General features: G+C 44.4%; 7 protein-coding genes across 7 annotated transcripts; 4 read left to right on the top strand and 3 right to left on the bottom strand.

Annotated features, from left to right (window-relative positions):
* Positions 1-1,947: 1,947 nt before the first annotated feature.
* On the top strand, positions 1,948-2,687 carry TREMEDRAFT_58054 (uncharacterized protein; the record flags this gene model as incomplete). Its single annotated transcript, XM_007001062.1, has 3 exons — positions 1,948-2,303; positions 2,408-2,603; positions 2,640-2,687. The coding sequence occupies 3 exons, from the start codon at positions 1,948-1,950 to the stop codon at positions 2,685-2,687; spliced, it is 600 nt and encodes a 199-aa protein (XP_007001124.1).
* A 286-nt stretch (positions 2,688-2,973) lies between these two features.
* TREMEDRAFT_58053 (uncharacterized protein) lies at positions 2,974-4,588 on the bottom strand (the record flags this gene model as incomplete). Its single annotated transcript, XM_007001061.1, has 3 exons — positions 2,974-4,020; positions 4,125-4,232; positions 4,274-4,588. The coding sequence occupies 3 exons, from the start codon at positions 4,586-4,588 to the stop codon at positions 2,974-2,976; spliced, it is 1,470 nt and encodes a 489-aa protein (XP_007001123.1).
* Positions 4,589-4,828: 240 nt separating this feature from the next.
* On the top strand, positions 4,829-6,014 carry TREMEDRAFT_26845 (uncharacterized protein; the record flags this gene model as incomplete). Its single annotated transcript, XM_007000738.1, has 3 exons — positions 4,829-5,055; positions 5,254-5,325; positions 5,717-6,014. The coding sequence occupies 3 exons, from the start codon at positions 4,829-4,831 to the stop codon at positions 6,012-6,014; spliced, it is 597 nt and encodes a 198-aa protein (XP_007000800.1).
* Positions 6,015-6,388: 374 nt separating this feature from the next.
* TREMEDRAFT_26921 (uncharacterized protein) lies at positions 6,389-12,671 on the bottom strand (the record flags this gene model as incomplete). Its single annotated transcript, XM_007000748.1, has 13 exons — positions 6,389-6,473; positions 6,725-6,837; positions 7,083-7,147; positions 7,649-7,733; positions 8,522-8,785; positions 9,150-9,241; positions 9,653-9,826; positions 10,104-10,121; positions 10,168-10,378; positions 10,839-10,969; positions 11,210-11,474; positions 11,730-11,909; positions 11,997-12,671. 13 exons carry the CDS (start codon positions 12,669-12,671, stop codon positions 6,389-6,391), a joined length of 2,358 nt encoding a protein of 785 aa, XP_007000810.1.
* A 420-nt stretch (positions 12,672-13,091) lies between these two features.
* On the top strand, positions 13,092-16,680 carry TREMEDRAFT_25289 (uncharacterized protein; the record flags this gene model as incomplete). The annotated part of the gene is made up of 11 exons (XM_007000550.1): positions 13,092-13,199; positions 13,258-13,532; positions 13,584-13,665; positions 13,764-14,004; positions 14,215-14,371; positions 14,579-14,678; positions 14,730-14,852; positions 15,163-15,420; positions 15,593-15,947; positions 16,023-16,171; positions 16,471-16,680. 11 exons carry the CDS (start codon positions 13,092-13,094, stop codon positions 16,678-16,680), a joined length of 2,058 nt encoding a protein of 685 aa, XP_007000612.1.
* Positions 16,681-17,211: 531 nt separating this feature from the next.
* TREMEDRAFT_66622 (uncharacterized protein) lies at positions 17,212-19,216 on the bottom strand (the record flags this gene model as incomplete). The annotated part of the gene is made up of 4 exons (XM_007001792.1): positions 17,212-17,369; positions 17,910-18,157; positions 18,532-18,722; positions 19,001-19,216. The coding sequence occupies 4 exons, from the start codon at positions 19,214-19,216 to the stop codon at positions 17,212-17,214; spliced, it is 813 nt and encodes a 270-aa protein (XP_007001854.1).
* Positions 19,217-19,574: 358 nt separating this feature from the next.
* Positions 19,575-21,895, top strand: TREMEDRAFT_25459 (uncharacterized protein; the record flags this gene model as incomplete). Its single annotated transcript, XM_007000569.1, has 5 exons — positions 19,575-19,799; positions 20,066-20,289; positions 20,619-20,811; positions 21,272-21,506; positions 21,828-21,895. The coding sequence occupies 5 exons, from the start codon at positions 19,575-19,577 to the stop codon at positions 21,893-21,895; spliced, it is 945 nt and encodes a 314-aa protein (XP_007000631.1).

Here is a 21,895-nt window from a genome sequence, read left to right as displayed (position 1 = left end):
CCAGTTCACGGTCCTGTTCAGGATCAAAGAGATTGTCGAGTGGATTGTTTTGTGGAACAACTTCTTCATCAACATGCTGCATACAGACGCTGAGTTGAGTATTCAACTTACTTGAGTTTGATATTCTTGGGTGAGATGATGTACTGGTTCCATTATTTACAATGGTACCATCTACATCATTGTTATTTGATGGTCCCTGCGCAATACTCTCATCCTCTTCCCAGTGAAACTCCTGAGGCGGTAGCTGTTCATCCTCAGTGTCGGAGGATCGATCCTCCCCATCTAGAACCTCTTGCACTACTGTCCGGTCCTCATCTGACCCCCAGAGTTGTATCTCTCGATGTTTCCGTCCAAATACAGCTTCATGAGGAGTATGCAGAGTGGCACTATGTTTTGTGTAGTTAATCGACCGGATGACATGTGGTAAGCCCTCCACCCTGTCCAGATCAGCCAACTCTCCATTCCATGAGGGACATAGGGGAAACATACCATGGACGCTCAGGGTTCTCAAGCCTCCATTTAGATAGCCGTGTTTTTACCGTTCCATTGGCTTGCTCTACTAGTCCTTGAACACGTGGCGTACGGGGAAGGCCATGCTTGATTTTCATTCCGTATACATTGGCTAGGTCCGTGATCAAGACATTACAGAAGTCGCGCCCATTGTCTGATTGGAGAATGTCAGGAGCACCATAATGGTTAATCCAACAAAGAAGATGCTGTTCCACATATCTAGCCTGTTTTTTTGGCATTGAGTACTTTTAGCATCAGCAAATCATTCATGAGTAGAGGACGGAATGCTTGCTTACAACTTGCGAATACTTCGTGAAATGATCTTTGATATGACAGATCCAACGGAACTTCTGCCCCTGAGCCTCACACTCATCCGCTCGCATATCAATCAGATCAATCTGGATCCGTTCAAAGGGGTTCTTTGACTCAATTGGTTGTAGTTCTCCCTTGTCTTTACTACGAGCTCTGCATTGTCAGGAAGAGAAATAAATTGTGTCAAAGAAGGAATGAAGAACCCACTTTAATTGGCAAACATTACAAGCGTCCACAACAGCTTTGATCTCTTTCTTCCCTATACCTCGGTAATGTGCCCTGATCTCTGCCCTTGTTTTATTCTGGCCTGAATGTGTGACAATGTTGGCGTGAACGTGTTTGACTTTGCCTAGCACCTGAGAAACCGGAACAAGTTTATACCATGTTGAACCTGACAAAGGCTGAGTCAATATATCTTGTTTATCTTCACTTAGGCGATGTTGCTGGCGTACACGTGTGATCCATGAATTATGGGGCGGTGTGAAAGGAGGAGTTTGATCAGGATGCTCCAAGATCCATCGTCGGTTGTTGTATTCTTGGTCAGAGATGGTATGACTGAAGTGTTGATCGATGAGCCATTGTTCAAAACCCCTCTCGAACTCGGCACTCAGGATTGAATGGACAATTGTCATGGAGGTCATGATTTCTATTGTTAGTCGATGTTGACAAACAACTCCAGCAATATCTAGCAAGCGGTACTTCCGGTGAATCGGGAAGTGGCGGCCCACCGTGCTACTTCAGAGCTGCACGATTTGTTAACCGTGCCACTCTGAAGTGTCATGGCTTCAGGGAGGCACGATCGACACTGTGCGTCTCTGAAGATGCACGTCTTCCGTGCGGCACCTAACATACATGTTACGAGTGTAAGGTCGAAATTTCGGACCTTGGTCTCACTTGAAAGTTACCCACGTACTGATCATTTCCGGATCAAGATGTATCAAGTTTGACCCACAACCCGAGACCGGCTTTTCCCACGGGATATTTGCTGTGCAACCACTTTTCCCACGGACCTGCATAGCATTCAACATACTTGAAAGTTGCTTCTTTCTTCCTCTTCCTCTTCCTCCCAATCATCATTCACCACTAATCAATTCGCCTATTTCAAGTATGACTCGACCTGCAAACATGTCAAACAATCCAGGTGATGCTGCCTCTGCTCGTTCCCTACATCCAGCCGATGAAGAGGCAGGTCTTGTGATAGCGCCTTCTCCGACCAATAGTTCACACCCTGGCCAGCCCACTGTAAAAGCTAGGGGGAATAGCGTCACAAAAGAATCCGTCTCTGCCACTGATCCACCTGAACCCGACGCCAGTGAATATGATGCATCTTCAAGACCCGTTTCAATGAGTCACCTTTCAACCGCCGTCTTTTGTGCAGGTATGGGTACTTTGGTCAGTTGGGCGCACCTCACCATGGGGTCAGAGATTCCAACTGATTGGGAAGAAGGAAAACGATATGCTGCAAGAGTCCTTGCCGTTGGGTAAGTTTGCTAACCTTTTCTAAACCTACCTTATTCTCAAGATCTTTTTCTCCTTCCATTGACCGTCTCTCCCATGTAGAATCTCATCAACTGACATGGCACAGAATGTTTTACCGACTCGCCGTTTATCACGCCAAGCAAAGCGGGCTTTTCACGCGTAACAGGACTTTCCAAACTGACGAGGAGATGATGTTACCCTCAAACAATGGACCAGCCACGTCACAAGGTGGGAGCCTAGGTCAGTATGACAGCTTGGAGATCACAACCCCAATCCGTACAGACCAGCAACCACACCCTCATGTGAGATACGATAAGAAAAAGCAATGATCTCTATAGGACACCGGTCGATCTGGAGGCTATCCCACCGCGGAGAATTGTCTCTGATCCGGGGATATGTCATAGGCGTAGTCGTAGAAGAGGAATCCAGGATATATGCATGACATTGTTTTCGATCAAATAGACATTCGCAGTCTCCCATCGTGACAGGTGTGCCAAGTATCAGCATCAGACAGTGGAGTGTTTGGTGGTGAGCTACCGTGCGAGTTTGTTGCGTGATGAAGGGATCAAATCGCAGTACCAGCCGTGGGGGATGAGGCTACAAACACACTGAAGGTGATTGTACCAAGAAGAACATCAATAGTGTTGAATGAAGAGATACATGGTCATTGTCTCATTCTGTACTCACCCATTGTTGTTCTTCAGGAGTCATGATGCTCCATCTCCCACCATGACTCCTAGCATCGATTAACATCTTCTCCGGCTCATCGCATTCCCCAAGTCTACTCACAAAGATGCCTGCCGTCCCGTCTTGCCCCATCTCATTGTCATCTTCCCGACTTTCCGACGTACCACTCCGTGAAATATGTCTCGCTCCATTTCCTTCCAGTCCCCGTGAAGATAAACTCAGCAAAGAGCGAACATCTTCCCATCCGCATTCCACCCATTTCTCCTCCATCTCCTTTCCTATCTGCTCTTCCCTCTCTCTTCCATCATTAAGCACACCCGGATCCCTCCCTGACTTTTGAACACTCCAAGTAGGTTTCACCCAAACCGTCTTCTCCCATATTCGTCCATAAGTCCTCTTCAACAACCTATCGCTCAATTCTATAGGTCTACTCCATGTCCGAGGGTTCTGCCTAGTCTCCCCCGGTCGGGGCAAAGGACATTTCACCTTTCTCCGTTTTCTCGTTTTAGGGAATATTCTGGCGAGATGGGGGTAATCGAGTATGAGATTTTGGAATGTGGGCAGAGATCTTGGAGAGAAACGTGACGTGGATGGTGGAGAAGCTAAGAGGTAGAGAGATTCGGGGATGTTTCTGTTTTCCCAGCCTGTGCCCACGCCTCCACTACTCGTTTCTTTTGACTCGGCGTTGAAGTCGGGGAGGACGTTGATTATCTCATGTGATGGGGCGGTGAGTGACGGAAGGGTAAGTTGTGAGAGAGATAGAGGAGGTGATGATGATGGTGATGCTGAGATCGATTGAGGTTGGTACGAGCTACCCATAGGAGGGAGCACTAGGGGTACTTTGACTTGTTCCCAGTCCCTCTTTAACCTCCTCTTCTCTGCCTTTCTTATCGCTGTCTGTGGAATGGCGGTACGTGCTCGAGCAGTGGGGACAGGTATTTCCGCAGGGGGTGGAAGGAGGGGAATGAGAGGGGGAGGGATGGTTGAGGGTGGATAATTCGGATGATGGTAAAGCCAGGATCGACGGACATTCTGTGTGTCAGCATCTTTCCAATCTATTCGTGTCCCCTCCTGTCTTTGGATGCGCTTAACTGATGTGTTACGGTGAGAACGGAACGAGAAGGAGGATGACCCACATTGAGCAACAAAAACCTTCCCTTCTCCCTCTGCCCATACACATCCTCCAACAATCTGGTTAGAGCATGAGGATGACAGCTCACAGCGGCCTTCAACTGTCGAAGCTCCTAATGTTCAGTTGACAGACCGTCTTATCTATAAGACCCACCTTTCTTGCCAGACGTAACTTTTTCGACTCTTTCGAAGTTGAACATGTCGTCAGCGGATGACTCGAGCTTTCTCCTTTCCGCTCCGGTGATGCCGATTGAAGTAGTGACCTATACCGTGGGACGAGTACCCACCATATATGAGGATCAGGTAGTAGTTGTAAATGTTGAAGGAAGCTCCTATACAAGGTTATCACTTGAGTCATTGTATTAACATCATCTTCATCTTCATCTCGACTTTTGACTTTTTGCAACTTGGGTATGATAATTAGGACATCACGTGATTCCTGGAGCCCCACGCTACCCCACATGGACATGACGTCACCCTCCTCACCCAGCTTCGATCGATCTTGTCCCCACCACACTTTGTCGCTTCACATTCCTCACCATTCTCTCTCTCATAAACCAACACTCAACACCTACCTATCAACGTAAGTCCTTACCTCTTCTTCTCCTTCTTCTTCCCTTCTTCACTGACCCCAATGCTGTCCATCCGAACACTCCTCTTTCTCCGTCATCGCACACCTTTAGTCAAAGCGACCCGACTCATATCCAGAATGTCAGATCAATACACTTCAGCATCTTCCGCCTCACCCTCTCTCACCGACAAACTCACAGACCTTCGGGGTTTCTTGAACAACCGGAAAGCGGTCATGCTCGTCACTCGTTCACCTAAAGGAGACCTCCATGCGAGATGTATGGCAGTGGCTGAGATTACAAAAGATTGGAAGTTGAGGTTTATTTATGATAGGGAGAGTTATAAAGAGACCGAGGTGGAGAATGAGTGGGTCTAATTCTTCTTCTTCACTCACCTACATCATTGACAATCGCCCTCATTACGTCTTCTCCTCCTTCCTCAGAGTATCAGCTTCTCTACATTCTTGGATGCTCTTGCAGGGATTCCCACTCTACCCACATCTCATATGCCAATTTATCCACTCAGACCTCTGTTCTGTAGTTGCGAAACTCAAACTGACAACAGTGATCACGTCAACGTTAATGCAGATGGGATGGAAAAGAACCAAGGTTGGGTGTCGATTGCTGGTCGTGCCGAGTGAGTCTGCCCTTTCCAATTGCCCTCAACAATGTGCCAATTCTGTTTGGCACCTTTTGGACTATCCTGGAACACCGTCATATCTCTCACAATTATACCTGAACACTCTGCATCTCCCTCAATCCTGTCCCCTCCCTCTCCCTCGTATCCTGGCATCTCGCACTTAGTGGGAAACCGGACATCTTTCTTATCTACGAATGTGCAAGATCTTCCCTACACCACCTCTTCTCGTTCCCCTTTACCCTCTTCCACCTCTTTGTCGCATGCCTTTATCTATAGTACCTCCCTCACAACCACCATTCTCCTTCCTCACCGTCAATACCCTCACGCTCCACCTGAACTCAGCATAAATTCTACAAATGTAACGCCATGCCCGCCCCACTGACCCCAGCGTAATCACCGACGACAATCTCATCGCCAAACTTTACAACCCCACCCTCAAAGCTTGGTTTGGCGACAAAGGTGACGGTATCCACGATGGCGGCCCAACCGATCCTCGTATGGCTGTTTTCCAAGTGAAAATTGACGAGATCCGTCATTTCCATCAGAAACGTACGATGATAGGTACCGCCGTTGATGTCGTAGCGTCTGCTGTGAGTGGCGAAGTTGCTACTCCTGGAGAAGTGAGGACCATCACGGGTAAAGAGATTGCTGCGGCTTGGGAGAAAGGAGAGTTGAAGGAGCCTTAGGCAGGTGTTTAAGTATTTCATCGGTCACCTGGGTTAGGTCAAGTGGGAAAGTAGGTTAGGTGGTTACGTCAAGGGGCGGAGTATGAACGCTGTTTTCGAAGAGGATGGATGACGAGAATGAGAGGATACGAACACACGTACTTGAAAACCCACACATGCAGTTCATACGTATTACAACACTAGCAGATGGAAGCAGATAGACATAATAGCACAGTACTCGAGTAAAGTATAGCAGAGTACCCGTACAGTACATACTGTACCTCTCCTTATCAACTTCTTGTTCGATATGACCCCGATGAGACTCGAATCAAGCGACCACCACCACCACCACAGCTGATTCACCGTCGACAACCACTACAGTATCCTGTACACGATCAAGGCCTTCGTTGATGTGGATGTCGCCAACGGATCCCAAGTATTTTGAAAATATCTTCTTCCGTCTTGGAAACCACAATCTCTCTTAAGGTGTCAATGTCAGTCGATCTACCATTATTGAGTTGAAATGAGGTCAAACAGGTGATGAACAAGAACAATTATTGATCATTCAGGAGGAAGACGATCAGCTCTGAGTGAGGGGTACGAAGATGACTGATCGGTGGCCGATATACCGTCCGATCAACTGGTGGAAGATCATATATTGGGATTAAATACGAATGGACAAACCTGTACACGATGTATATGGATACAATAAGTAAGGTGAAACGAGTAACTCACCTTCAGTTATTTTATTCCCATCGGGACCTCTCATGACACCCGTATATAGGCCACGTTGGTTTAACGAAAAACCTTTTTTACGAGCGTATAACCTGAGACTTCTATTGAACTGAAATGGTCAACATAACGTAGTCGACCATAGGTGATCATTGAAATATTTGATCATTGAAGAAGATAGCTGATTGATAGATAGATAGATGGACGATAAGAGACCTGGAGCGACATGAATTGCTGGTAGGCTAAATGAACAGAGGAATACAGGTTAAACGGAGGGTCAGAAGAATAGAGGAACATTGATTGATGGACCAGAACCATGAACCATTGAAAGGATACAGGAAGGAAGAAAACACTTACAATTTCATTACCTGTGAAATAAATCAATGCTGCTCCCCATTGATCGAATGGAATACATAAAATATCTAGTTTGTTTAGTCATCCTTGAATCAATACAGTATATTGATATTGTACTTTGCGTGTTTGAAATCTTTGTTGTTCATGTGTGAAATGTATGTACAGGTAAGTACTTTGGGGGTTCGTGGATGAAATTGGATTTATGATACTCGAAATGTTTGGTGCTTCAGACTACAGAAGGAACACGGGCATTCGAAGAACGGAATAGGATAGAAGGATAGATAGAGAAGGGGTAAAGATCCAGGAATGAAGGTAGATAGAAATGAGTAAGTGAAGGAAGGAGAGCAGATAAGAAATTACGAATGAGAAAAGACGGAAGAGAAAGTGAAGAATGAGTGAAGACTTGAAGAAATGAAGAGCTGGAAAAGAATGAACGACCAAGTAAAGTGAAAAAAAGGAAGTGCAGATGTGAGAGTCAGGAAGGAGGAAAACGCAAGCAAAGAGGGGTGGGGTGGGTGGGGTGGGGGGGGGGGGATACTTGAGAGATAAGAGGAAATCAAATAACCCACCTATACGTCTATATTTCCCACCAGGGACACGTCCAACTCCCATCCATTTAGTCTCAAGAGCTGACCAATCGGACGGGGCTGACATCTGGTGATGAGGTCAGCGAAGTAGGACACGACTATCGTGAGGATTCAGTGTCAGGAAACGGGACCAGTTGTGCACTGCATGGCTGTCATATGACTGTAGAATCTGGAGTACCTCTAAGATCTAAGGGTTGGGGATGAGAGGTTAAGATGAGGAAGCCAGATGATTAGGATTCATGATGAAAAGTTTAGAAAGGTTGTTTGAATGAATTTGGGTTCGGATTGGAGTCGATCTGGAGAATGGGGTAGGGCCGTATTCAACATTAGAGAGGTATATGAGTCCGAAGTAGACACTCTGAACGATAGATGAGAAGGTGAAAATGATGAAGATGGTGAAGATGGTGAAGATGGTGAAGATGGTGAAGATGGTGAAGATGGTGAAGATGGTGAAGATGGTGAAGATGGTGAAGATGGTGAAGATGGTGAAGATGGTGAAGATGGTGAAGATGGTGAAGATGGTGAAGATGGTGAAGATGGTGAAGATGGTGAAGATGGTGAAGATGGTGAAGATGGTGAAGATGGTGAAGATGGTGAAGATGGTGAGGGGGACGAACGACAAAGAAGGTGAAGGTGACGAAAGGCGAAGGGAAGAAGGTGAGATAATAGAGATCATAGGAGGCAAGATGAGGAAGCAGGTTGACGAGGTGAACGTGAAAAAAAAAGAACACGAAGCAGAAAAAAAGACAAGTGTGTAGAGGATAGATAAAGATATGAAAAAAAGAAAAAACACCGAAATCGAGAGAGATAAAAAGAAAACATGAAGAAGGGAAGGGAGAAACTCAAAAAACCAACCTCATGCGTTATAACACCCTTTTTTCTCAAATCATTCACTAACGACTTTATCAAACCTTTATGAGTCTTACCATCCGAATCATCCCTAGTGATCAAAATATCAACATCACCAGAATCAACTCCACCACGACGATAAGATCCCATGATTTCAACCCATACCATCGGATCAATGTCAAGTGCAGAAGAACGTATCAGGTCGTATAACTGTTTACACTCTTTTCGAGGGATCCGAGATATCAAATCGGAGTAAAGTTCGACGCCGATCTGTTGAATTAGTTTGTTTTATTGGTTCATCACGGAAAAGCTGATGATTCTGAGGATCCTTTTTCTGAACACTGGGCTTTGGGATGATAGAGGTGTGATGAGGATGAATAGATCTGAGAAGCTGACTGATGGGATAAGAATGAGTTGATCAAGAGGACATTTTGATGAAGACATGCTTGTGATTGTGGAGAGCCAACACGAAGCCCACAAGATAAAAGCGAAGAAGATACTGAAACCTGAAAGTAACATGAATCGACGGGAAGGTACATCCTCGAAGTGATTGAGGGATGTTGGGTACCTAGTATGGTGTGATAGAGTAAGAGAAAAAGTACGGGATTGATTTAAGAGGAGGTTAAAAACTCACTTTTTGACCTTTGGACAAACCGTACTCTTTCTCACGTAAATCTTCTATAGTCCTAGCTCCACGACGATACAGTTCATTGGCGAATGATTTTCCTATACATCAGTCCAGCCCTATCAAACATTCACCTCTTTCAATCATCTCCATATGGATTTATCCTCCTAGTGCAAACCAACGATCCTTTACACAGAGAAGCAGATGTTGATCCAATGGTCATACCTGACTTTCCACCATGTAAGAATCACTGACTCAACTCGATAAGAAGGCAACATTCTCATGAGAGGCTTGACTCGAGAGAAAAGGAGTGACGAAACAGAGGCTTATACTGTCAAAGGCGTGAGAGACGACATGGGAATCACGGCCAGTGGTAGGTATGTATACAACTCAGGGGTTCATACCCGTTCAATTGAGTGAACTGACCGATGTAGATATAAGAGTATCTTAGGATGAAGTGAATGACTTAAGACGAAGTATTGTTGAATCCCGGAGAAAGAAGGAAAACTCACCAACTCCATAAATATCTTTAAACATACTGATCGTTTTCGCTTTCTCGGTATTTTCGTAATATTCCCTTCCTTTCGATCCGGTGAGAAATTCATCGATCCGATCTGCTATACCTTGACCTATCCCTATAAGAAGTGAACGAGCTTGGGCGCCGCTGGTAATTGGGGTTTTGGTGCCTATTCGTCAGCACCTCCGGACGCACCTTCGACCCGCGGTGAGCTCTACGTCGTAAGTACCGCAGATGACCTTCTGAGTTCTATGCTTCGCGGTAGCTATGGGAAACGAGTAATTGGTGAAATGGGAAAGTATCGACCGTAGGGGGGATAGCAAGAATTTGTTGCGTGACGAATATGACTGAGGCGACAAGACGGCTGTCCGAGGGAGAGAATGACAGGGCGATTATCTTGTATACAATAGAATGAGGAGGAGGAGGAGGAGGAGGAAGAGACACACGTCGTATTGCCGCAGCAGCTACATCATCAGCTTTCTCAAAACGTTTTGAAAAAGATCAACTCACCACGTCTATAACCTCTGACGGAAAACGGGTTTTTATCCGTTTGACCAAGATACAAATCGTGCATCTCATCTAATTTCTTAGCTAGCCGTTCATTTGGACTTTCAAGTGGATTTCCGTCGTTTGATTGTCCACATCTCCATACATTGGCCAATGGGTCAGGGTTGGTGTGGGTGTTGATTTCTTGAGGATTGGAAAAAATCGGAACGGCATCCTTTCCCATTAGCTTTTGTAATTGACAGTAGGTGTACACGGGACCACTGTATAAAGAGTTTCTGAGATGATAATTCTATACTTACTCGCTGATCCTTATATTATGAAGGAGTGGACTGTTCTAGGCTAGGATTGAAAGGACGAGAAAGAACGTACAGATGATAGATTAGATAGCCCCGATTGAGCAGATCGAGTGTTAACGTTGATTGTTGGATTATCGGCGGTCAATGGGGCCTCAGGATGAGAGACGGATTCTTCGTCAGACTGTGGCATCAACGTCTTCATTCATCACTTGAAACACAAAGTGTTACAAATCACTTGCACACGAGAAGAAAGAGGGAGACACTGGAGCTTCGCTGACATAGGACGGGAGACGCGAATGGAGTTTCACACCATCTGCACATGGGGGATAAAGATGGCCTCAAGGTCTGGGGATTCGCCACAGAATGACGAGGTTAAACGGTAAAGCTCACCTCAGGAATGACCCCTATCCCACCTTTAACACCAGAAATCATTTCATCCAACCCATCTCTTTCCTCAGCCGGTACATCCTCCCACCCCGGCCCAGAAGGTAGATCATGTTCCGTATCCACTGTTCTCTTCTGATTCACATGTATCATACTGATTGATGAACTTGGGTCAAATAAGTTTGTGCTGGACACACCCTCATTGAGTTCATTCGATTTGGAAGCTTTTTCGTTGAAGATGACAGACTTTGACACGTTGTTATTGATCCGTGGCAATATTAACATTCTCGGTCGTTTTACTGGAGATTGAGTTTCTGAATCCGAAGCTGTAGGTTCACGTTTACTACATTTCATTAGTCTTCAACTGGTTTCTTCCATGATGCTGTCAACACGATCAACAAGAAAGAACGGCTGGTATGACGGTTTGACAAAGTCGGGATGGGTGAATGGTCTTTGGCAGATGAAGAAAACATACCGTGATATACTCAATGACTTTCCTTTCATTTGACCTGCCCGAAGTTGCTCTGAAATATCTGTCATCCTACTTGGCGCTTTTGACAACATGGCGGGATTGCGAGTCAAGGTGTTTTTAGGGAAACTGAGGAATTGTTCAGTATCGAGGAGTCGATTCTGGTTTCATCAACCTCGCGTCTGTCATCATCCCGACCTCCCACATATCTGGATATCCTTGAAGCGGTGCTTCGACAGGAGAGAGCTCTGGTGGATAGTCGATGTGAAGATCAAGTGGGCTCGAAAATATGTTTACTGTAAGATACAAAAGAAGAGTTTCACCAAAAGGGAGACGGAATATAAGAGGAAGAAAGTCTGAGTGAAGATAAGAAAACAGGGAAAGAAAGGCAAAGCTTAGTAGATGGTTGAACTCACGGCCAATTTGCATTGCGCGACCCAATCCCATTTCACACAAACCGTCCCTTGCGGCAATTCACTCAAACTTCTCAATCCAAGCGAGTTGGCCAAAATCGAAGCAGAACGACCGGAATCATGTATGACATGAGTAATCGCTGTATCAGGTTGAATAGTCACTTGACCTTCCATCTGTGCAATCTGTCGTCAGATCATGTCTCATTTTCCAATCACTAGATAATGTTTCCCTTAATCCTCCACATACGGGAGAAACAAGAAGAAACTCACAATCTCCCATCTTGTCTTATTCTTCCTAGCCCCGTTCACCTCATATGGAAAACAAAACCTCAATCCTTCGAAAACCTTTTCCTTCGTCAAAAGCACCGAAGCAATTTTTCCTTTCATCTTCTTCTTCGATCCCATCTTTTCTCCTTTACCCTCTGAGGTAACTTTGGAGAAATCTTTTGTGAACTTGTCGAAATGTTTGGTCAACGCTTGAAAATCTTGTCTACTTTTGAGTTTATTGAAAATCGCTGTACCTAGTGGCATCGGGGTGGAAGGGTCATCTCTTTTACCTTTTCCTTCTCCTTCACCACTCCCATATCCTCTGACACCTTTTACTCCGCCTATCACGGCGGAAGTGGACGATCCAGGTGTGTCGATCGGAGATGGTATAGCCTGTGGGGTGTCTATTCGTCGAGCAGGGATGTGGGAAGTTGAGGCTGGTCGAGGAGGAGGAAGGGTAGAGCCGATCGTACTTGGAGTAGGAACGTGTGGTGTGGAACGAGTATGAGGAGTGGAAGTTTGTATGTGAGATGGTCTGAAGGAAGGTAAGGAGGGTCTGGAGTAGAAAGTGGATGGATCGATAGGTATTTTGCTAGGATGGTCCGTTGTGACACCCTGTACATTGATAGAGTTTGGTGTAGCAGATATAGTGTCTTTCGTACATGATCCATATTCCATGACAAGTTTGTGCTGAATTGCCAGTCTGACCTCGTTATCGTATGATTGACCTTCTTGCTCCGTCTCAAAGTATTGATCCGAGGAGGTGATTTCTTCGTATCCTTCCCACAATGACGGTTGTCTCGTCAAGAAAGTCATTTCGCCTTGTTATTCCCATTGATACCTTGTCTATATCAATCAACCTATCCTCACGCATGCCGTCCTACTGCGGCTGCTGCCGTCGCTTGCCCCAGGGGATCCAAAGTGATAGGGTGAGTGGGTTAGTCGCGTTGGGTGGCGAATATACCCACGTGGGGAGTCACGTGATTGTACCATACACGCTCTGATCTCTACATCACCTCCCTACAACCCACTCCCCCATACTCGCATACATCTCCTACCCCACACACACACCTCTTCCTATCTACATACGCTCTCACAATGGCGGATAGAAGACAGAGAGAGATAGAAGAGAAACGTGCGAAAATACAAGAATTAAGAAGAGCTAGGGAAGAACGTAAAGCTCAAGCTGAGAAAGGTTCAACAGAAGTAAGACTACCCCTTTCCTCCCATCATCAAACCGTACAGAACTTATACTCATACTCAGCCATTAACTTCTTCCAGACGTGATGTAAATGAACTGGTGGAATCTCTCTTGGCACCAAGTACCAGACCCACTTCACCTTTCGTCCCCGCTCCGAGCACACGTCAGGTCACACCTTCTCAGTTATCCCAGCAGACGGGAGACACACCACCAGGTTTGACAGGTACTATTACCCCTGGTGGACGGGCTAGTAGATTGAGTAACGATGGTTCTACTCAAGGTGGAAGGAGGGTACCTAGTGGTGGAACTGGAATCAGTGGGATAGGAGGGACGGATAGGTGAGCGATTTGATGTGTTTTTGTATTTGGAATGGAAGAGCTGAATGGAAGAAGAGAATTGATGGGGTCACCTTTTCAAATCATGGTGGATTATGTGGACCATCAAGCTGAATTGTATGAACTACCTTCGAAAGTGGGTATCATCTCGTTCCTTCTATATCACATCTGCTTAGATCCTTGTCTTCAACGGGGGGAGATGGTAGATGGGAATCAATTGTCGCTAACTCTCAGCCATCAAAACCAGTAACATACTCCAAAGCTATCCAAACTACCGGTACTTCTACTTCCACCTCCACATCCGATCTTGACTCAGATGAGGATGATCCCTCACGACGAAGACCAGATGGAGGATCAGGTAGAGAAACAGAAGATGAGATGAGGAAACGTATATTGTTGGAATTGGAAGAAGAGAGAAAAGCTTTGGAGAAAGAGTTGGAAGAATTGAAATCGAGAGATAAGGTCATGCCTATGGGTCAGTATATGACCCATTGTGCCACCTTCCTCTTCACCTCATAGTTCACTGTTCAATATTGTCATTTATGTTCTCCCATATCATCGATTCCTCTCCACAAATGATCCGTTCTATTCTATATTTGCCGTATGACGTCCCTGAATGATTCGCCCATCGAGAGCTAGTCACCATGCCATCAGGTGATATCTATGGTGACTAATGAAATATGAGCTGATGTTGAAGAACTCTCTTCTGAACAAAAACAAGCGATATTTCACAATCCCGACTTTGCGATATTCATAGATGAATCTACTAGAATAGTCCAACGAGCTCTGAGCGACAACTACGATTACATCAAAGATTATACCATAGGTATTGACAGTACATTGTGAGCTTCCTCCAGATATCCCCAAAATCATTCCCTTTTCTCTCTACTGCCCAACATCCTCTCGCAACCCCCCTTTGTTCTTCGCGACCGCCCCACGGTGTTCTCACTCGACTGGCTATCTTCACCCTGTCACCGTCTTGACGTCCTATGACCCATCCTCTCACTGAGACCCCTAGTCTCGCTCAGAGGAACCCGCTCACGTCTTAGCGACGAATCAGAAGGTCAAAAAGTCAAATTATTCTGTTCCTTCTCCGACGACCGGTGGACTACAGGAAGGTCCGTCACGGACCTAGATTGGTCTCATAAAGTGAGTTTCCCTGAACACATGTGATGGGATGAGAAAAAAAACTGATCATAGTTTCCCGAACTCGTAGCGGCGTCTTATAACAAGTCCCCATCTGCGTTGAACGATCCAGATGGGATTGTGGCTGTTTGGAATTTACATTTGTTGGAACGACCAGAGTTCATCTTTCATTCTCCCGTGAGTTGACTCACGCATGTCTTTGTTTTCTTTCCAACTCTCGCAGTCCATATTGCTCTCGATCTGTCGTTATCCCGATTCGGAACCTTTGACTGTCCTGATTGCTCATTCCAATCATCCTCTATGCTTCTCGGCTGTACTGCATGCCACTGGCTCCTGTTTCTGCGACACATCTGCATACCTCCGATATTGATCAATCTCGTCAATGATCCCTCAACACCGAGGTCGAACCATATCTTTCGGATAACCCAACAATCCACTATGTTCAGATTCTGCCACGAGTGAAAGACAGAAACACCATTAACCCCAGTCCGACGTCTTATCCGTAACATTCTCACCATTCCACCCTACTCTCATCTTCGGCGGTTCGTATTCCGGTCAAATACTTCTCTGGGATACACGAGCGAAACATCTCCCAGTGTTGAAAACCCCATTATCGGCTTCAGGTCATACGTATCCGATCTATTCTATGAAAATGGTAGGAACGCAAAATGCCAATAATTTGATCACTAGTTCGACAGATGGTTTGGTTTGTACTTGGTTGACTGATATGCTTGCTCAACCTCAAGTGGGTTTTGTCCTGCTCTGGTGTATCTTTTCTCCTTCCTCGCCGCTTCCCATTCACCGCCTCCTCCCCTTCCTCGCCTCATCCTCTTCCTCGCCTCATCCCCTTCCCCACCTCTTGTACATAACTCTCTCTTCAACACACCCTTCAAATGACATGAGCGACTGACGTTCAGGAAGCTTTATCCCTCTCTATCCCTTCACATAACAAAACTGACGAAATATCCATAACTGCCCTAGACCTTCCAGACGGTGACACTTCAACCCTTTGGATAGGTACAGAAGAAGGTTCCATCTATCCTGCTAATCGATACGATCGAGCATCTTCCAAAGCTGGTTTAATATCCGAAGACGTCCATCGAGGTCATTCAGGTGCCATAACGGGATTACATCTTCATCCAAGTAGTGGTCCGGTCGATCTATCAGATTTATTCTTGACTAGTTCAGTAGACTGGACCGTAAAGTTATGGAGAACGAAGCCTTCAAAAGTTCCGTCGAATATATCATCTTCAAGCTCTACAAATAAGAGTGGTCTCACCAACAATTCTAAAATACTACCCGGTGTTGCTTCACTTGGTGTAAACTCAAGTGGTGGTGTCGGAGGAGGAGGAGGAGGGGTAGGACCGATACATTCTTTTGAAGAATCAGATGATTATGTTTTCGACGTTAAATGGCATCCTCATCATCCTTCGGTGTTTGGGACAGTAGATGGAACTGGGAAATTTGATCTTTGGAATTTGAATCAAGATGTTGAGGTATGTTGTTAATCAATTCTTCCTGCTTCGGCTCTTCTCTCCCACCATATACCTTTTTTTCTTCTACATTCCATTTCGCTCTATATCGTGTATTATACTCTAACCTCACTTTTCATCCACACCGACCTAGAAATATCCAAATATTTCTGACCATTCGTCAATCCTCATCAATCACTCCAGTCCATCTTTCTTACACTGACAACATGAACTCCGGAACGGCTTGATCCCGTGTCCTTTTATTTGTATATCAGCGACAAGTAACCAAACAAAGAGAAAATAATTAAAAACTAATTTATCAGGTCCCAAGTATATCAACACAAGTATCAACGACATCATTGAATAAATTATCTTTCGATCATACTTCTTCTTCCCGTAGAGTAGGTATAGGAGGTTCTGATGGTGTTTTATACATTTACGAATTATCAGACTCTTTGATCATACCGAAAGAAAATGAATGGGTGGATATGCAAAGGACCGTTAATGGTTTAAGTTTGGTTAATGAATCGTAAGGGCAATACAAGTATATATGTATATATGTTCAGCTTCATTTTGAGATCTTTATGTTCGATTATCGGATGGGACATGCAACGAAGAACTAAGCCTTCTCTCAATAAGAGATGGATATTGGGTAGTGGATACTTTGTTCGAGACCATTCGCTGTTAGGTTGGAAGGGAGATAGAAAGCACTGCTTGGTTGAGGGAAAGAAAGAAAGCGCTGTGAGGTTGGAAGAAAGAAAGAAAGCATTGTTCGGTAGGAAACAAGAAAGAAAGCACTGTCGGGTTGGAAGAAAGAAGTAAAGCACTGTTCGGTAGGAAACAAGAAAGAAAGCGCTGTTGGGATGGAAATAAGAAAGAAGTTGTTGTTGGGTTGGATAGAAGGAAAAAGCGCTGTTCAATTGGAATAAAGAGAGAAAATGAGAGGAAGAGAGGAAGAAAGGAAGAGGAAGAGGAAGAGAGGGAAAGAGGCAGAGAGGCATAGAGGCATACAGGAAGAGAGGAAGGGGAAGAAAGAGAAAGAGAGATAGATACATATACAATCCTCAACCTAAACTATGATAACCACCTCTACCACCTCTTAAACCAGATAACAAATGAGATAATAAATCTTGGATCAAAGAAGGTAATTCTCTCCAGAAATCTCGATGAGGTATAAGGTCGAAACCTCTTGCAGAGTATTGTTGATGGTTATAGGTTATACCTAAAAGAATTAGCATTATCAAGTTGTCTTCAACATATTTCGTATTTCTGACTAGGATTTGGTGAGTGATATTGATATCACAATGTTATGTGAGATATAAATCTTTCTACCGTCTCTACTGTCTTAACTGTCTCCACTGTCTCTACTGTCTCTACTGTCTTTACTGTCTCTACTGTCTCTACTGTCTCTACTGTCTCTACTGTCTCTACTGTCTCTACTGTCTCTACTGTCTCCACTGTCTCTACTGGTTGGTACGAAATGATGAATCTTTGACAAATGAACCATATGTCCCACAGATTATTCGGAAGATCTTAATGTTTGTGTAAGATATGAATCCACGAAAATTGAAGTGTTCGAAGAGTGGGGAATGGGGAATGGGGAATGAAAAATACGAGTGAACCTTAAACAGTGTGGAGAATAAGATATATATATATACATATACATACTTCGGTAGTATTTGTGTGATATATGGATTTTGGAAAAGTGTGAATATGAAGAGAGAAATGGAGAAAAGACAAATTGGAAGAGTGATTAACTCACCAATGACGAAATATAATATTAATCCTATAACACCCAACCAAAATAAAAACTTTATAAATCCCCAAAACCCTATCCCACCTTCACCACCACCACTCTCTTCTTCGTCGGAAGAAGAATTATCATGTGGACAAGCATCAGGTGTTGACCATTCGAGAGATAAGAGGTTGGAAGTGTATGATATTATTTCTGGTATAGGTTTTGTTGATGTTGAAGAACATAGCAGTGTAAGGTTTAGATTTTGTTGAGATCTGGAAAATGAATTTAGTTCTTTGTTCTTTCTCTTTTCCTCCGTCTTCTCCCTCTCTTCTCCCTGTCTGTCCTGCCTCTCTCTCCCTCGCTTCCTTCCTCCATGCCTACTCTCGCTCTTCCCCTATCTTCTGCTCTCTCTCTCTTCCTCTTTCTCCGCTCCCGCTCCTCCCTCTCTCTGTATCAAAATCATGCTAGACATCTCGGCTTTCTCCAATTGACGCGTACCAGTCTGACAGATACCGCTCCCTTCATCAGACTCGTAACAGTTATTCCATTGTATAGTGTGACGACTGGGTGATTCAATGGTTGTACAGTTAAATGAACAGATGGTTGAATCGTCAGAAGATAACAAAAACGGAAACCCCCCACTCACCCTGCATATTCCGGTCCTCTCACATTGATCCTAACTCCTCCACGACCCCCCTTATCCAAAGCACTCATCTCTACATCTTCAGCAGGGGTATCGGTAGACCAAAGTGGTATGACCGAGGTGATACGTTCTGGTTCTGAAGAAGAAGGTTTTATGTTGAGTAATTTCAGACAGACTAGAGAGGTGGGTGGGCACTGGGTGTTAGTGAGTTGTAACGAGGTTGGAACTTTGTAGGCAAAATGTAGGGGTGAGATGAGTTTTGTCCGATAAACCCATGTGCCACGATGGGTTGAGGTGAGATTTAGTCTCATTTAACAGAGACTCGATATCACAACTTATCCGTTGGATCTGGTGATATGGACCGTAGACACCTGAGGGGATGGTTGTCCGGTCACATAACGAGGTAGAAAGTAGAAACAGGATGAATGTTGATGACAGATAAAGTAGAATAAACCAAAGAGGATAAACCCACCTTATCATCCCCCTCAGAATCATCATCCACCCCATTCCCACAAAGATCCATCAACACCTTGGCTCTACTCGTCGTAGGTGGTGTAGAAGCGTCTTTTGTACTTTCCCTCAAACCGGATAGAGGGGATAGATCGTAAGGGACGTTGTTGATGGATAATGAACAATCGAATGCTTGTGTTTGTATTGCGAGTAGGAATATCAAGCCCCATCTGAACATGTTCATTCTCATTCTTATCGTTCCCATGGTCAAGTAGTATGATGATCACGACCGGATTGCCGATTCTCTTTGACCAGTCGAATGTTCGAAGGATTCCTAGGTAGGTTGCCTGGGTGAAACGTGATGACGAGTCGGATGATATGTCGTTATCGATGACGTCCCCGATCGTTCTTCCCAACCCCACAGAGGATGGGAGATATAAGTAAGATGGAGAATGTGGTGGGTGAAGAGAGTCAAAAGTAAAGTACAGGTAGTCTAGGTGCGAAGGGAAAGTGACGAGGTAAAAGGGAAAAAGATGGAAGATTACACTTCGACTTTATCTCTTGACTTTGTTCTTTTATCACTTTCCATACATCCAATGACCTTGTCTTCCGATACCTCAAAGCTAATACTAGAACAGGAAGAGGAAGAACAAGAGAAAGAAGAGAAAGAAGAAAAAGAAGAAAAGGGATATTCTCAAGGATATCAAGATTCTTCACAATATCTTCATTGGCGATACTCTTCCGAACAGCTTTATACCATACGATATGAGTTGAACATGAAATGTGCCGAGAAGATCAAGACGAATCAACGATTGGAAAGGGTGAGTTTTTCTATATGATATCACTATCTTGTTCAGTCTTTCCTCTACAACTTCTACTCTTTACTCCTTCGATGTAGACCCTTTGATCACCATTCTACACTCATGACGAACACCCTACCTTCTTTCCCTCCAAATGACATATACCCAACTTGAACTCCCTACCCATCCCCTTAAAACTTTTATACTTCAGTACTCTTCACTTCTACTCTATTTCATGCTGGGTGGATCTGTCATATGGCAAGAGTCGAACAAGCGTTGACCCATAGGAAGCTCAATTATCCCTCGGCCACGACCTCACCCCATATACGGAACCCCCCAGATTGAACGTAACAGACGAACTCGTATTGATCCGTTTTTATTCTTCTCAAATCTCTCAAATATGTAGAAAAGGTTTCGGTTTACCGGAAATGGTGGAAAATACTGCTATAACGTATTTGAAAAGGTTTTATCTTAAGAACAGTGTGATGGATTGGCATCCGAAGAATATCATGTGAGTAGTGGAATCTTGCTTCACATCTCACGTCTTTACTTGAAGTCAAGAAAAGCTTCTTCATATTCTCAATCAGCCTACCACTCAACGTCTCACCTGCTCATCTACACCTACTTCTCTGTGCACCTGCATTACCGTACCACCTTATCACCCGCTATACCTTTACCCCTGTACCCTGACCTGGTACGGCCTACTCATTTGCATCCCTGCAACCCTGCACATGCTACTCATCTGTACACATGTACGCCCACACACACACACCCGTCCATCCTCCCATTCTAGCCGACACGCATTCGACGAAAACCAGACACGAATCATCTAACCCCCAGGCCAACATGTCTATTCTTAGCTGCCAAAACGACCAATCATCCAATCCCAATAGACATATTCGTACCGAAATTCGCAAAACTTTCCCCGGGGGATATATTCGATACGGAGTTCTTGGTTGCTCAAAGTTTGAGTTTTCAATTTTGGATAAGAGGACCTGAAAAGGCTTTGAGAGGGTTTGGATTGGATTTTCAAGTGAGTAGAGTTTTTTTCTTTTTTGATTTCACATTATACATATTTCCTAATCTTCATCTTGATTCCTCTAAGAAACTCTTGTTTCATCACATTACATCATCAAATCTCCCGTGTCACATTCCGTCTTTCATTAGATCGTCCTTGTTGAAATGTCTCACCTCGTCTTCAACGTTCCGGTCATTTTGTATCGTGTGACTACTTACACACTACGAGTAACTCACATTCAATTGCCACGGTTTTTGACCAGTGTCTATTTTTGGATAGATGTTCGCACTGTCATCCCTTCAACCCAATCCTAAACAGAGAACGTTGCTCCTACCACTCGTCCCTTCCTAGCGTCTTTGTTTTCTCATGAATATACCACTCTAATCTTAGAGTGGAGGCCGTATAGGAGAAGCGGATGTATCAAAACTCGAGTTCCTCGAAGGAATAATGATCAAAACCACTAGCTGATATTCAGACACTACCCAACCCCGAACCGATATCTTCAACATTATCCAAAGCTGCCCATTACCTATCCCAATCCAGATTAACAGACCTAGAATTCTTTTATACACCATCACAAATCGCTTTATCATGCTGGTCCCTTTCTTCTCCTTCTTTAGTGGATAAATGGTTAGATGAGAAATACGATTCTCTATCCACCCTTTCCATTCAATCTTCATCTACTCATCATGATCCCTCGGACTCTTCTCGTATACCTCTCATGGGTTCAACATCGGAAGTCGACCATGTGAATGGAATGTATCAAGAAACCTCCATCGACACAGGAATCAGTGACAAACAAGGTGAAAATAATCCACGAATTGAAAACAACCCGGGAAAGTCATATTCTTCATTGGACCAAGTTCAATCACGCCAAGAAAAGAAACAAGAATTCTCAACAGGAACAGGAACGGGGATAGGCTTAGGGAAAGGAATAGGACCATTCGGTATTTCTAGAAATACTTTAGAAGAAATATTAAATGAAATAAAAGAAGAAATAATAAAAGTAAAGGAAATAGATATTAAACAAGTTAAAGAAGTTGATAAACGTTTAAAAGGGAATATGAACCCTGAGAAAATACCAGGTACCGCTTTGTGA

This window comes from Tremella mesenterica (assembly GCF_000271645.1).
Source record: "Tremella mesenterica DSM 1558 unplaced genomic scaffold TREMEscaffold_1, whole genome shotgun sequence".
Lineage (NCBI taxonomy): Eukaryota > Fungi > Basidiomycota > Tremellomycetes > Tremellales > Tremellaceae > Tremella > Tremella mesenterica.
This window is presented reverse-complemented; position numbering and strand designations above follow the sequence as displayed.